This window comes from Rana temporaria, chromosome 7 (genome assembly GCF_905171775.1).
Source record: "Rana temporaria chromosome 7, aRanTem1.1, whole genome shotgun sequence".
Classification (NCBI taxonomy): Eukaryota; Metazoa; Chordata; class Amphibia; order Anura; family Ranidae; genus Rana; species Rana temporaria.
The window spans coordinates 18,739,475-18,756,259 of NC_053495.1; the positions used below are offsets into that span (position 1 = coordinate 18,739,475).

Here is a 16,785-nt window from a genome sequence, read left to right on the forward strand (position 1 = left end):
GAAAGGAAATTCCAATACCTATCATTTAAGTTGGTTATTATTAGTTAGTTAGTTATTATTTAGAATTTTCGTTCTTTCTCATTTTCGGATTTTCTTTCTCATTTTCGAATTTACAAATTTCGAATATAACGAATGACCCGAAAAAACAAACAAAAAAAAAACAAAAAAAAATGTCTGCAGTGCACATGTCTTAAAGCTGGCCATACATGGATAGAAAATTGAAGTTAAAATCGAGTTGGTAGTCTGATCGCTCAGTTGGCCGCTGATTGGCTAGAGTGGATGGATTGAGAGCAGCGCAGCCATTGGCACGGCTGGCGCCAAGGAGTTAAGCAACATATTGCATTCGACAGGCAGTACCACCGGCTGAATGCTACCTATTCAAATGAAAGGGGGCAGCATAATAAATGCCTGCAATGGCATCTGTATCCAGTGTTGACGCAGTGGGTTGGCACTTTGAATGTTAACCACTTCCCGCCGGCTGTAGGCATATATGCGGCTGATCGGCGGGTAGGCTTTAACGCTAAGCGACCCTGTGTAAAAAAATTGCGCTCTCCCAGCACAGTAACCAGCGGGTACTGGAAAGCAGATGAATACTTGATATTAGGAACTTTACGATCATGTGACAGGCAATCACAGCGGTAAAATGATCGGAATGCCCCCCCACTGCTCCCTGCATTTAGAACCTCTGAAAGGGCTGGGAGTTGAGGTAAAGTGGGCGGTGAGTAGGTGACATAGTACTGCTGCACATGTGAATGAGCTCTAACAGCTGCAAAGAAATAAACATTTCTGGCAGGATCAACAGCAGGGATGCGTTTGGTCCAAACCTGGAAGTTAGCTTTATTGCTGGGCCTATGAACTTCTGGCTGAAGATTCAGGGAATTGTCCGCCATTTGACCATATTAGGTCAATGATACCACAAGCATCCCTGCCCCTTTGTATACAAGCAGCTGCAGGGCAGCAAATCCCCTGCCTGCAGCTCATTGGCCAATCCCAGCTCACTTCTGGGTTCAGATCGAACCCAAGCTCACCCTTGCTGTTGCCAGAAATACAGTGCTGCCATGTGCATGCAACAGTATTATCTCAAGCAGTAGTTGTCAACCCTGCCTTGGGTTTTCTGTGGACTATAGAACACCTACCCCCTGTTATAGAGACGAGTAGAGTGGGAGGTATTCTGTCGTTTTAGCACTTCTTGTACTATGGTGATAATGCTGCTGTTCCATAGATACATTACAGTACATTGAGGGTGCGTTGTCGACCTGGGACAGGAAGGGTGTAACTAGCAGGATCACCAGGTTAATATTAAGAAGAAAAAAAAAAATGCAAACACTACATCTAGGCACTTATAAGGTACAATATTTACTTGGGTATGGCTGATATTTTCTTGGTTTACTGCTGAAGAGCATAGAACATTGGCTGGATTATTGTTGTTTGTTATCACCCTATTTGACATATATGCTTTTTTCTTTTTCAGAGCCCCAACCCACTTTTGCCACGTTGCTTATGCCGCTGGGACCTTCTCAGAAGCTCCTCTAGGAATGGTGGATCATTTTCTTCTTAGAGATGAGCGCTTTTCAACCAATCCATCTGCTGTTGGTTTCACCACCGACATGTTAATGGGTGGAAGGGTCTACCAGATGTTGCCTTCCCCCACCTCGGAGGATGATAGTGACTCTTCCAGCTTTCGATCCTGTTCCAGTCCGGACTCTCAAGTCCTAAGCTCCAGTTATGGCAGCACAAGTAGCGCCGAAAGCCAGGATAGCATTCTAGACTACCTTCTATCCCAAACTTCTTTGAGCAACACCTCATTGTCTTGGTGGGACAAAAGAAATCAACAGACAATGGTCAAAGAGGAGTTCTTCAGAGTTCCGGAGTTTGGGGTGGAGTTAGAGGAGACACCATTGTTTCATCCCACCTTGGATGAAATCCAGGAGTTTCTGGAGGAAAAAATGAACACAGACTTCAAGGCCGAAACTCAACATGAGGTTAGAGAGCTGAGGAACTGTGGTCATTTGTTTTCTGAGCAGCTCAAACAGACCCCTATGGTGGTCACCAATAACATGAGAGAGGATACAAATGAGGAGTCCAAAAGCTTTTCACAAGAAGAGTCTAGCAGTAAATGCTCAGGCACCCTCGCCGTGGAGGGCGGGATACCGGTTATACTTCAGATCCAGCCCATGGAGATCAAACAAGAGTCAAACACCAGCCAGGCCTCACCAACACAGTTTCCAGAGAATATTAAAGTGGCCCAACTTCTTGTCAACATCCAAGGCCAGACATTTGCACTGGTCCCACAGCTGGTCCAGTCAAACTTGTCCTCTAAATTTGTCCGTATCGCCCCAGTACCCATTGCTGCTAAACCCATGGGCCCTGGAGGTGGAGCTCAGGGACAATCTGGACACATGTCGGGTCAGAAATTCCAAAAAAACCCAGCTGCTGAACTGATAAAAATGCACAAATGTTCCTTTCCTGGATGTACCAAAATGTATACCAAGAGCAGTCATCTCAAAGCTCACCTACGGAGACATACTGGGGAAAAGCCCTTTGCTTGTACTTGGCCTGGCTGTGGTTGGAGGTCAGTATCATTTTTAAGCTAATGCATAATCAATAATACGCATACACATTAATTAAAAAGGAAAAAAGTTGTCTATGGTGTACCTGTGATTTTGATTGCTGGACCCCCTACTAGCATGGCAAGCACTGTATAAAGAAGAATGTAAGCGCAGAGATCTTACCAGGGAAGTCCCTGAGAAAATTTGGGAAACCATTATTGATAGACTTTTAGAGAGTTTGGACCTCTGCCTGGTTCTAATTGCTTAGAATCAACAATAAATTCCACACTGTCATAAAATTAGCTTGGCAAACAGGGGCACTGTCAAAAATCCATTGCAAGGGCAAGCCACTACACCATGTGCATGAAAGATTATTTACTAAAGTCCCATATGTGACCAAACCAACATTATGGAGACATGGGGTTCCCCGATGTGTTTTGTCAACTTGATAAAGAGGACCCATTGGTTTGGTCTCACATAGAACTTCAGTAAACCTTTGTTCATGCACATGGTGCACTGACCTTCTCACAAATGCTGTCCCCTCTCTTCCTGTCCTGCAGACCACACAAACAGCAACAAAACCAAGATGGAGAGATTTCCCTTCATGTCCTGTCTTATTGACACAACAGGAAGTGAGGTTAAATCTTCCCTGCAGAGATAAAGGTGCAATAAAGACCCAATAGTGGTTCTAAAGCTGGTCATACATGGATCAAATATCCGCTTGTTCAGCAGGAACTGGCGAATTTTGATCCACGTATGGCCACTGTGGTTGAACAGAGGTTCATCTACCGACTTTTGACTTCTGTTCACCCACCCTGTTGGATTTTAGCTGCTCAATCAGCACTGCAGGTTATCAATTGCAGTGCTAATCTGTCCAGCTTAAAGGGGTTGTAAAGGTTTGTGTTTTTTCTGCATTATGGTGGAAAAACACCTGGCAGTCACCCCCCCCCCCCGTTTTACTCACCTGCTTGGCACGTCCCCAGCGTCCTCTTCTCCACGGAGTCCTGGCGTTGATTGGATAGATTGATAGCAGCGCAGCGCCTGGCTGCGGAGCCGCGTCATACACTTGGCGTTTATGGACGCCGAGTGTATGACTCAAGAGCACGCCCGCAAGGTAACCCCCTCGGGAGAGCTCTTCTCCAAGGAAGTTATCTAATGCAGGGAGGAGCTGCGAGATCCGCTGAGGGACCCCAACAGAGGATGTTCGGGGCCACGCTGTGCAAAACGAGCTGCACAGTGGAGTTAAGTATGACATGTTTGTTATTTTTAAAAAAATATAAAAGGAACCTTTAGTGTCCATTTAACTCCTCCAACCTCTATCCCAAAAAAGAACAGTAAACAACATGCCTGGGGCTCCACTTTGTGAGGAAGGCCTTCTCAATGACCCCATTGCTGGACCTCTTTTGTAAAACCAACTAGGAGAGAATTGGCCCCATCAATGGAATAACTTTAATAATCACCTTTTAGTATATCCAGATTCCAGGGGCATGTGAATGGAATTTTCTACAAGAGTAAATCAATGGCACTTTCCCTTATAACACACATACCAAACAGATAATTGCTGTGGGTGTGTTGGAGAGGATACTTGTGTTTGTAACCTGTAGTAAACTCTCAGTGTTATTGTATTAACAGGATCTGATTAGATCTGCTTTTGCCTGCATCCTTACAACCTGTTATAACATGTGACCTGCAATGTCAGGGAACATGGTATTCTAGTGATTCATATGTGACTTTAACTCCCAAGATGACAGCAACCTGCCAATTCATTGACTTTCAAAGTTTGTCTTTGAAAAGTGAAGGTAGTTGTAGGGGGGGGGGGGGGGGGGGGTCAGTGCTCATGCCTAACATGACCAAGCTTAAAAGCTGTCAAAAATAGGGGCCGCGTGATGTGTAACTTAAATAAACCGAAGACTGGACTTGCTGTGGAGACGGGTTACACATATTACTGTACAGATCTCCTGACCCGTGGTATGGATTTTCAGCCTGCAAGGTCAGGCGTGACTGTAAAGTCGTTCTTACGCAGGTTGTGGTCTTGTGAAAAATTGTCTATGACTTAAACACCATGTGGACCTATGCGTGGCGAATTTCAATTATCTGTTTTATGCGTAGCTAAGTTTATAAGGATAGTTCTGCTGAGTTGATGAACATAATGTCATTAATGATGCATGGACATTTTCTAAAGGACCTCAGATCATTACATATCTCATTGTCAAGGGTGCAAGTATGGTGGGCACAACTGCTTTTAGGACTTGATTTACTAAATCCGGAGAGTACAACATCTGGTGCAGCTGTGCATGGTAGCCAATCAGCTTTTAACTTTAGCTTGATCAATTAAAGTGGAGGTTCACCCAAAAACTTAGGGCCAAATCCTCAAAAGAGATACGCCGGCGTAACTGCTGTTACTCCGTCGTATCCCTGGTCCTAACTATGGAACTGATACACAGAATCAGTTTCCCATAGTTAGGACGAAGATGCGACATGTGTAACTGAATTACACTGCCGGATCTTAGGATGCAGTACCGCATCCGCCGCTGGGGGCATTTCGCGTCGAAATGCCGCCTCGGGTATGCAAATTAGGACTTACGGAGATCCACGAAGCTTTTCAGCTTCGTTTTTTCTCCGTAAGTTTTATTTTGCAAACGCAAAATTAGGGCTGCTTTTACAAGGTGTAAACTGTTTACACCTTGTAAAAACAGACCTTTCTTGCTAGCGACGCGATTTTTTTTTAATTTAAATTTTTTTTTTTGGCGCCGTATCTTTTTTTTTACCCGACGCAACTTTATTGTCCCGTCACAATCCACAAAGCCCGACGTAACGTAATTTCGCGATATGCACGTCGGGAAAATGACGTCACGAGCATGCGCAGTACGGCCGGCGCGGGAGCGCGCCTCATTTAAATGGGAATCGCCCCCTGGAGAAGAGGAACGCCTTGCGCCGGCCGGATTTAAGTTACACCGCTCAAAATTTCTAGGTAAGTGCTTTGTGGATCGGGCACTTAGGTAGAAATTATGCGGCGGTGTAACTTAAATAGGAAAAATTACGTTGCGCCGCTTCTTTGTGGATTACCCCCTTAATTTTTAACATTAGATTGAGGCTCATTTTGTCAAGGGGAATCGGGTGGTTTTTTTTTAAATCGAAGCAGTACTTACCGTTTTAGAGATAGATCTTCTCCACCGCTTCCGGGTATGGGCTGCGGGACTGGGAGTTCCTATTTGATTGACAGGCTTCCGACGGTCGCATACATCGCGTCACGATTTTCCGAAAGTAGCCGAACGTCGGTGCGCAGGCGCTGTATAGAGCCGCACCGACGTTCGGCTTCTTTCGGCTACTCGTGACGCGATGTATGCGACCGTTGGAAGCCTGTCAATCAAATAGGAACGCCCAGTCCCGAAGACCATACCCGGAAGCGGCGGAGAAGATCTATCTCTAAAACGATTTTAACAAAAACACCCGATTCCCCTTGACAAAATGAGCCTCAATCTAATGTTAAAAATTGTTTTTCGGGTGAACTCCCGCTTTAAGCTTTGACACAAAAATAAAATAAATGGAAGCTGGGAAGCTAATTGGTTTCTATGCAGAGCTGCACCAGATTTTGCACTCTCTAGTTTTAGTAAATCAAATCCATAATGTCATGACGCATGGACATTTTTTTTAAAGGACCTTAGGTCATTATATATCTCATGATGAATTATGGTGGGCAAGTATTGAGGGCACAACTGCTCTTGGGCCTGTGATTTGATGGACATAATGTCATGATGCATGGACATAGTTTTTTTTAAAGGACCTTCGGTCATTACATATCTTATTGTCAAGGGTGCAAGTATGGTGAGCACAACTGCTTATGGACATGTGACCATGATTTCAACTACTCTACTACCCTAGCTCATAACGTATCCCGGGCCACGGGCCACTTGATATGAACCTTTATTTTTTTATATCTTTAAATTCTGCCCAACCACGAAAGCCATCCCCTGGAGTTGCCAACTGGCTATCATACCCTTTCTATATAGGCAAAAATATGTGAACAACCCGCCAAATGATTTGAGCTTAGGTGTTTCTAGTGAAGGGTAGTAATAATGCTACAGCATCCAAAGACGTTTTATACAATTGTGCACTTCCAACCTTATGGTAACAGTTTGGGGAGGGCCCTTTTATGTTCCATGACTGTACCCCTGTGCACAAAGCCAGCTCCATGGGTTGACGAGTCCGGTGTAGAGAAACTTGAGTGGCCTACACAATGCACTGACCTCAGCCCTATTGAACACGTTTAGGATACATTTGAATGCTGATTATGAGCCAGGTCTTCTCATCCACCATCAGTGCCTGACCTTACAATTGTTCATTTGGCTGAATGGGGACTAATTCCCACAAACATATTCCAAAATATTCAGAAGAACCTTCCTAGGAGGGCAGAGACTGTAATAAATGCAAAGTCGGGTCAACTCCATATTAATGGTTTTGGAGTGGATTGTCAAACAAACTTTTACGGTGTGATTGTGACGTGTTTGGCCAACTGTTCTGTCAGAATTCCTACAACTTGCAAATGATTCAAATTCTTTCAAGGTACTTATATACACTATATTGTCAAAATTATTGGGGCACCTGCCTTTACACACACATGAACTTTAATGGCATCCCAGTCTTAGTCCGTAGGGTTCAATATTGAGTTACATACAAATTGAAACTCTTAAGGTTTGACCTCATATTATCTGATTTTGGTAAATCTGAAGACAAAAATCTGCAGAAAATGGAATAGTGTGTATGGGGTCTCAGTCTGTAGGGTTCACTATTGAGTTGGCCAACCCTTTGCAGCTTTAACAGCTTCAACTCTTCTGAGAAGGCTGTCCACAAGGTTTAGGAGTGTGTCTATGGGAATGTTTGACCATTCTTCCAGAAGCGCATTTGTGAGGTCAGGCACTGATGTGGACCAGAAGGCCTGGCTCGCAGTCTCCATTCTAATGCATCCCAAAGGTGTTCTATCAGGTTCAGGTCAGAACTCTGTGCTGGCCAATAAAGTTCCTCCACCCCAAACTTGCTCATCCATGTCTTTATGGACCTTGCTTTATGCACTGGTCCAAATCATTTGGTGGAGGGGGGATTATGGTGTGGGGTTGTTTTTCAGGGGTTGGGCTTGGCCCCTTAGTTCCAGTGTCGGGAACTCTTAAGGCGTCAGCATATTAAGACATTTTGGACAATTTCATGCTCCCAACTTTGTGGGAACAGTTTGGGGACCTTCCTGTTCCAACATGACTGGACAACAATGCACAAAGCAAGGTCCATAATGACATGAATGAGTGAGTTTGGGGTGCCATTAACGTTCATGTGCGTGTTAAGGCAGGTGTCCCAATACTTTTGGCAATAGAGTATATATATGTGTAATATATATATATATATATATATATATATATATATATACACATATTATACACAATTTTTCCGATGTAACTTGTTCTGTACCTTAGCTAGGGAAGCGTTATGTGTTGAGGCCTTATCCTGAACAGCGAACACCTACATGTCTTTCACAACTTTCAATTTCGAAAGCACAGCCTGCCCATTGCAGGGAGAGTGACACAGTCCTGTAAAGGAGACCAAGCACAGATAGATTAGACAATTAGATTTCACATTAATAATGTACGACCCCTTCAGCCAATGATGTCACACGATGTTGATTTGTAGGCTCTTCACCAGCAATATTGCGTGTTGACAGGCCTTTGTCGCACCCCTCCCTGGCACTGTATGTTTTACCATGCCTTATTTTATACATTATTTATTTAGCCTAATTGATGTGCTCAACTCCATGTTACTTATACATGAGGAGAAATTCCGTTACCAAGGAAGAGGAATTAGCTTGATGTCTACAAAGAGCCCGATCACAACACTACCGCCTGTTTTTGGGTGGATTGGCCCTTTAAAATAGGTAAACAAAGACATATTTAGTACATCTCTGCAATTTATAAGCACATCTCCCCGTGTTTTATCCCCTTAAAAAAAAAGTACAGATATCTGATACAAAATATCTGTTGATCTGCAAGAAGTCGAGAGAGCTCCCAACTTTCTGTTTTAGCTGACAACTTTGCCCTTTCCTCATCTTTAGAACATAAGTAGCCAGATTCTGAGAGAGTTAAGCCGGCGTATCAGTAGATACGCCATCGTAACTCTGAATCTGCGCCATCATAAATTTAAGTGTATTCTCAAATTGAGATACACTTAAATCTAGCTAAGATACGACCGCGGGCGCCGTCGTATCTTAGCTGTCTATTTAGGCCGGCCGCTAGGGGCGCGTACGCTGATTTACGCCTAGAATGCGTAAATCAGCCAGATACAACTATTCACGAACGTACGCCCGGCCTTCGCAGTAAAGATACGCGGTTTACGTAAGGCGTTTTCAGGCCTAAAGATATTCCACCAAAAAGATGGAGCAGCCAATGTTAAGTATGGACGTCGGACCCGCGTCAAATTTAATTTTTTTTACGTTGTTTGCGTAAGTTGTCCGTGAATGGGGCTGGGCATAATTTACGTTCACATCGAAACCAATAAGTCTTTGCGGCGTAATTTGGAGCATGCGCACTGGGATATGTCCACGGACGGCGCATGCGCCGTTCGTTAAAGACGTCAATCACGTCGGGTCACGTTTCATTAGCATAAAACAAACCCACCTCTTCACAATTTGAATTAGGCGCGCTTAGGCCGGCACATTTACGCTACGCCGCTGTAACTTAGGACGCAAGTGCTTTGTGAATACAGCACTTGCCTCTCTAACTTACGGCGGCGTAGCGTATATGAGATACGCTACGCCTGCGTAACGTTAAGCCCATCTACGTGAATCCAGCTAAAGGTGTTGTTCTGTAGTCCAGCAGGGGAGAACTCAGTGCAGCAGAGGAAACAGACACAAGTCTTTCAAGTTTACCAACGGAAAAAATAAATACATAGATAACCTCCATATACAGATCCCTAAACTCACAGTTGATCCAGAGGAAGAAAAACAACCCCCTTATAAATCATGGTCCAAATTGCTTCAGCGGCAGAAAGAAATCCTTATTGACCCCCAAGGGAATTGAATATTCCCCAGATCAACCGTCTCTGGTGTTATTACTCATAATATTTGGAAAAAATTGAGCCAAATCAGGTAGTTAAATGGCACAGATTCAGAAGTCAAATCCATCCAGCTCACATTTAAGGAGGTATCTGGACCCAGTGGATTACATAGAGCTTACAGTAAAGTAAACTGAGAGTCATTTCTGGCATCTGCAGTGTTTGTTGAACAAAATAAGCTGTTCACTGTTCTCAGTGCTTATCAAACCCCTGTAAAACAAAAAAGTGGACTATAAAATCACAATACACAAAAATGCACATGTGGGTACAGAGACAGCCAAACCTCCAAAGGGGGGGGGGCTTCGAACCCTGAACTCCCCAGGGTGCAAGGCTCCTGACGGGGACAAGGCACTCCATAGTCTACTTAGTTCAAAGCCAGGTTGACCCCACTTCTTAGTGACTTGCTAAAATTGGTTATCCAAGCAGGGCTGCTGATAGGGGGGGGCACCAGTCCTCTTGTAGGGGGCCCAAGCACACAGGGGGGCTCACACAGGGAGGGGAACTAGTGATGGACAACAATTACAGATCTCTTCTTTGAGCAGCTGAAAGCTGGTCTCTCCCCCTCGCCCCGCTGCCAGCTTTTATCTGCTGAGAAAGAGACAGTCGTCCCTCACAAATCCTTCTCCCTGTAAGCCCCCCTCCCATTTTAGCTCTGCTAGGTGAGGTTGTTACCTCTGTAACTTTGTTTCATTCCCTGCAGTTCCTCCCTTCTCATCTTCCCTGTCTCTCTGATCCCAGGGCTCCAACTGCCCAGCTGTATAATTTTTTCATCTTCATTTTTATTTATTAACTCAGGATAATCTTTTAGATTTAGCAGGAATTCTGTGAGTTATGTTGAATTTGTGTCTGCTAATAATATAGCGAAATATAGCTTTAATATTTTCTTAGGGGGGTGTCAGGTAGTCTGTACGGGGCCCCACGATTTCTGTCAGCAGCCCTGCATCCAAGTACTTGGTGGGGGGCTCTCCCTTAGACCCTAACCCATCTGGGTCACAAGGTCCTGCATGGTCTACCTCAGCCAGTTGGACCCCACTTCTTAGGGACCTACCAAAGCCTGTCCTCCAAGTACTTGGTGGGGGGGGGGGGGGACTGTCCCGAAGAGAGACCTCCTGGTTGGGGAGAGGAAAAAGGCCCGAAGGCCACCGATCCTCCCCTCAACATCAGGGCAGGGCCCGGTAATCTAAACCCTTAAGCCCTGTACACACGGGCCAGAATCTCGTCAGGAAAAAAAACGTTGTTTTTCCTGATGAGATTTTTGGCAAGATTCTCTTGCCGGCCGAGTGTACACACACTCAATTCAAAAGAACCGCCGTTCTTTTGAATGGCACGAACGCGGTGACATCACTGAGTACGACGAGCATACGCTCGTCACATTCGATGCCATTGCCGCCATCTTGCTTCACCCTACCTATTCCTTGGAAGCTACCGCGCATGCGTCAAAGTCATTTCGAGCATGCATGGGTTTCCACGGCAACAGGTAAGTATACAGACGCTCGGGTTTCTCGGCACTGTCGAGAATCACGGGAAAATAGAGAGCAGGTTCTCTATTTTTCTCGTCGAGATTCTGGGCAGTTTTCTTGATGAGAAACCTGAAAGCCTCGTACACACGCTCGGTATACTCGGCAAGAAAGCTCTGCCAGCAGTTTTCTTGCTGGTTTTTGCCAAGAAAACCGAGCGTGTGTACGAGGCTTTAGTGTAGGTGCATGAATATAAAAAACAATCCTACTGCTTGTAGGCTCAGAACTGCTCTTTACTTGATCTGTGGTTCCAAGTGGATCCCTCCCTGCTATTTTCCCCACCAGAGTCACCAACAAAGGCTTGTTTTTGGACGCGCGCTCATGGTTGGACACATGATCAGAAACCTTACAGACGATGAGTGACTCTAGCATGTTTCCGTTTAATATACTACCATGAAAAATACATTCCACACCATAATCTAGAGGTTGAAAAAAGCAGAAAGAAGACATTTTGACTCTGTGCCTATCTCTGTAGGTCAGGAAAAGGGCTGAAGATTACATTTTTGGACACATTGGCCCGGATTCACATACATTGGCGCATATTTATGCTGGCGTAGTGTATCGAATATACGCTACGCCGACGCAGCGCAGAGAGACAAGCACAGTATTCAGGAAGCCAGTGCTCCCACTCGCTCTCAAATCTACGCTGGGTTTCCTCAGCGTAAGCCAGCGTAGGTGGAAGTGGGCGTGAGCCATGCTAATGAGGCGTGACCCCATGCAAATGATGGGCCAAGCGCCATAGAAGTACTTAAAACTAACGTGGCATGCGCCGTCCCGTGGCCGCATCCCTGTGCGCATGCTCAGAATCACGTCGCAACTACTCCCTAAGATACGACGGATCACTGCCTACCACGTGAACCTACGCCCAGCCCTATTCATGTACTACTTAAACAACGTAAAATACGACGGCTGTGTTCCCTGGTCCATACCTTAGCATGAGTTGCGCCTCATATATGGTGAATAACTTTACGCCGGACGTACGACTTACGCAAACCGCGTATATTATGCGCCGGGTGCAAGTACGTTCGTGAATCGGCGTATCTCCCTCATTTGCATATGTGCGTAGAAAATCAATGGGAACAGCAAATGCGCCCAGCGTAAATATGCGCCCACGATACGACGGCGTAGGCAAGTTAAGTTGGTCGTAGGAAGCCTATTTTTAGGCGTATCTCAGATTGTGGGCACGGCGCACAGATACGACGGTGCATAGTTACACTTACGCGGCGTATCTCCAGATACGTCGGAGCAAGTGCTTTGTGAATCTGGACCTAAATATATTAGGAGAAGTTGTGTATATGCAATGTAACTCCAGTTCTTGAGAATAGGTGGGATAGTTCCCAGATGAGTCAGTGGCAGCTGGTTTGATGAGCAGTGTCACATTGCTCTGTGTTGCAACAAGAGACGAGAAATCCATTGTCACAATGTTTGCTGGCATGGAAGAACACATGATACAGTGTATCAAATCATGTTCCATCTGTACTTCCACCTACAGTAGAATAAGTAGATAGTCATTCTACTGTATATTCCTAGGAACAATCCCACCTATTCTGTATATTCATCTGGGAACTACCCCACCTATTCTCAAGAACTGGAGTTACATTGCATAAACACAACTTCTCCTAATATATTTAGTCTTATGTAGGATAGGATACGACAAAGGCCAATAAACCTCAAGTACAACTTGCTTCTTATAAAAGAATAATTCATAAGGTAAAGAACTAAAAGTAATTTCGGGAAAGTTTTGGCCTTAATTAGAGAACTTTCGCTGCACAGAACGCTACACTTTTCCTGCCCAATGTTCTGAGGGCCCTTTTTACACGTACGGACCGTATGTCCGCATTTTCATCCGTCCGTTTGCGGATGAAAACGGGACATACATGGGTCCCTATGTGATTACAGATGTCAGCGGATGAACATCCGCTGACACCCGTAATTTGTCCGCCTCCGCAAAGATCCTCTTTTTCTTCTGTCTGCCGGATCGAATCGGATGAACACGGACATACGGTCCGTGTTCGTCCGATCCCCCATAGGGGAGAGCGGAGGAAACACAGGGCGGTCCCTGCACAGTGTGCGGGGACCGCCCTGTCAGCTGCCAGCTCAGCGGGGATTTTACGGAGGATCCCCGCTGAGCTTCTGTCATTTTCTGTAAACTTCAATACGATATGGCAACCTAAAGGCATTCTGTACACCAATGGTATAAAGAACGACTCCAAAATTGGAATTAATCCATCAAAAACAGAAATAAATACAGCGCTTAGAATTTTCTATGGGGTTCAATTAAAGCAACTTTGATGCTATCCCCTTGCGGTCAATCAAAACCACCTATTTATGGCATAGTCAAAAGTGGCAAAAATTGCCAAAAAGATCATTACTGATCCGCTTCGTGTGAAAGGGCTCTAAGGCAAACAGGGCTTTACTATACAACAAATGTAAATAAAATGTTTAAAGAATTAAAATACACATATGTGAAAAATATAAGCACAACGTAACTGTTTTGCATAAATGTCAATGTGCTTTAACCACTTAACCCCCGGACCATATTGCTGGTCAAAGACCAGAGCACTTTTTGCGATTCGGCACTGCGTCGCTTTAACTGTGTCCTATGCCTGCATACTTTTGCTGTGTCCCTCATTTCCATCTCAAAAAGTTGAAGTATGTATATAGTATTGTGATTTTTTTTATACTAAAATATCATAAACTTAACTACTTGGCGTAGCTATACGTCGGCTCTCTAAGCGGCCACTAGGGGCGCTTGCGCACCCCCCGCTCGCCCCGCTGCATATGACTGCAGAAAAGCAATCCATCATAACCCATTTTTTATAGGGGTGGCAAGGGATGCCATTAATGTAAATGAGCCCTTAAATACAGTGTGAAATGGTTAGAGCCTTTGTGCATTGTTAATGCTGTCTGTGCTCCCATCAGGCAAATTTCTTCGTATTTCTTGTCTATTTGACAGAACAGTAACTGACTGAAAATCTGTACTTACATAGGTCCCCATAAAGCAGTATAATTCTATATTATTCTTCTGCTGCACTTATATGTTGTCATAGACTGTAGAAGTGCCTTTAAATACATCTGGCACATATCTATTCTGGCTTTATAAAATGATTTATTAAATTATTTAGTTTTGTTTACAATTAGGGATTACAGGTTCAGCCAAGAGGAGGGATTTGGCTTTTAGGTACAATTAAACATTTCCAACTTTTGAGTATGTCATCGATATATCTGAAATTCAATTTCAAGAAAAATAGATGCAGATGTGAGAGGGATTAAGACATTTTTAAAACATGAAACACCACAGTATCTCTAAAGTGCTCTCCAGGAACATTTCCCAGCTCCAGGAACCCAATATTTAGGTTTTGGGGCAGTGGATCCACACTTGCATGACAGGTGTGGTCTTCATACCCAACCATTACTTCGGACCATAAACTAGTCAATATGGTGGATACATTATTAGTGCTTTTACCTTGTAAAGGTGGGGTCCTATGCCCATCAGGGACTCAATGTTCTTGTATGTTCTCTTCATGCGTGTGGGTGTCATTTAGGTGTGCCTTTTCTTCCCACAATTCATTAATCTTCTGATAAATAAATCTGCCTCTGGCTAAATTGGCACCACCATGTGTGCTTTTGAGTGTGGCAGGTACATTAATATTAAAGAGATGAATGGTTCAGGTTTCTTGGTTCACATAAAGCAAAAAAGTTTATCATTAGTAGGAAAATAACATTTTTAATGATAGAGCTGGTTAGCATTGACAATCAGGAACCTTTTTATGGATAAATATTTTTAGGGTAAAACTGGGGCTGCTGGCATGAATGTAAGTGGAGGTGCCATTTAATATATTTTTGGAATCTGATGACTATGATGGTGGTCCATATAAAAGGCTTTTAACCCATGAGTCTGTTAAAAGTCCATGCTCAACCTTTTTACCCTAGAGGAACCCTAGAAAAAATGCTCAGGTCTCCTAAAACCATTGGGTCTTCTAAAGGGTCAGTGAGAATAAATTGCCCCTTACAGTGGAGGTCAGTGGAAAAATGTCTCACTTAAAGTGGTAGGCAGAATGCTACCTCTGCAGATAGGTAAAAAGTTGCAAAAAGTGGCACAAGTCCTGGAACCAGCACTGTCAAATGGGATGCCAATCAGCCACAGCTCAAGGAAGCCTCAGCAAGCTCTGGAGGAAAGCTAATGGAAAAAGACTGCTGTTAAGCATGACCACCTCTACAAATACCCTTGACCCAGCAATGAGCAAGGTTTCAATATTGTTCATTGGGTACAATAGATGCTTCATAGGTCCACCCTGGTCTAATGAACCAATGCTGATAATAGGTACACATGTGACCATAGTACTTGGTTTTAAAAATCAGGTCTCCCAACCTGAAGATAAGGTTGTTCTGTGTGGCAGAGCTGTTTACATTTTAGAACTGAATGGACAGAAATACAAATCTTTTGACAAGTCAAACAGATACTCCATCAGTGTATGTAGTCTTTTCCTGGAGTTCAGAATGTTGGACTTTGTAGTGAAAATGGTTTGTATTCTAGGTTTAGTTTTTATATTTAAATGTTTTTTTTCTCCTTTTTGTAGGTTTTCCCGGTCCGATGAGCTGTCCCGACACCGACGGTCTCACTCCGGGGTCAAGCCTTACCAGTGCGCCGTCTGCGAAAAGAAATTTGCCCGCAGCGACCACCTGTCCAAACACATCAAGGTGCACAGATTTCCAAGGAGCAGCCGCTCTACCCGCTTATCAAACTGAACGTATCAGCGACCTGCGTAGAGTTGAAGCCCAAAGCACTTTGTCCATCTCCCCATCGTAACTTATTGTGTGTATTAAAAAAAAAAAAAGACCTTTTTCGGTTTCGACTGGACAGTTGTACTCCACATTTATTTAACATGGCTGTGAATGGAGCATCCTGGAAGGACCAGGGAATTCATCTGCGCCACATTCTGGAAGTTAACGGTTATATGGGAGGGGGATATTAAATAACTTAATTCCGTTATTTTATTTTTTTTCTCTTTTGAAGTCCAATTATTGGGTCAGTAAATGTGTATCTTTTAAAGTATCTTCAGTTCAAATAATAATTTAATAGAACATAAACTCAAAATATTTAAAACTGGTCACCACTTCAACCGGCCACTTTGTATAGAAATCACTTGTGGCTCATAAAGTGTCCTCCCAGCAAAGGTGCTAAATATAGAGAAAAATAGCAATATGTATATATAAAATGTGCATTTAAAAAAAGGGCAGGTTTTATAAAAGTTTGATATGCTTGGATGTTTTTAATGTGGCAAAAAAGAAATTATAGGATTATATATAATATCCGCATATGTCATACTGTTTAAAAGCTGCTACTAGGCAGACAACTTGTTGGCTAAACCCACCCGCAAGCCATTTTGTTGGTTTCCACCAGCAGCCGTCTTGCTTGCTAAGTCCACACTATTAAGCCACCAGAGGCGATCATGTTGATGGCCACTACCAGCAGCCCCTAAATCCACATGCTCAAGAAAACAGAGGATGCCATGTTGTTGTTTACTACAAAGCAGCCATCTTGCTAGCTAGCTAAGCTTACACCATGAAGTGAACAGAGACAGCCATGTTGTTGGTTACTACCAGCAGCCATCGTGTTGGCTGAA

General features: G+C 43.9%; 1 protein-coding gene across 3 annotated transcripts in view; it reads left to right on the forward strand.

The window, feature by feature from the left end:
• KLF15 (Kruppel like factor 15) overlaps window positions 1-16,469 on the forward strand; it is a 35,790-nt gene extending 19,321 nt beyond the window's left edge. For all 3 annotated transcript variants that reach the window (XM_040358998.1, XM_040359000.1, XM_040358999.1), the window contains exons 2-3: window positions 1,472-2,572; window positions 15,739-16,469. In XM_040358998.1, coding sequence (XP_040214932.1) covers window positions 1,536-2,572; window positions 15,739-15,907 — 1,206 coding nt within the window. In that variant the 5' untranslated portion in view covers window positions 1,472-1,535 and the 3' untranslated portion in view covers window positions 15,908-16,469. The remainder of the gene's footprint in view (window positions 1-1,471; window positions 2,573-15,738) is intronic.
• Window positions 16,470-16,785: the final 316 nt, after the last annotated feature.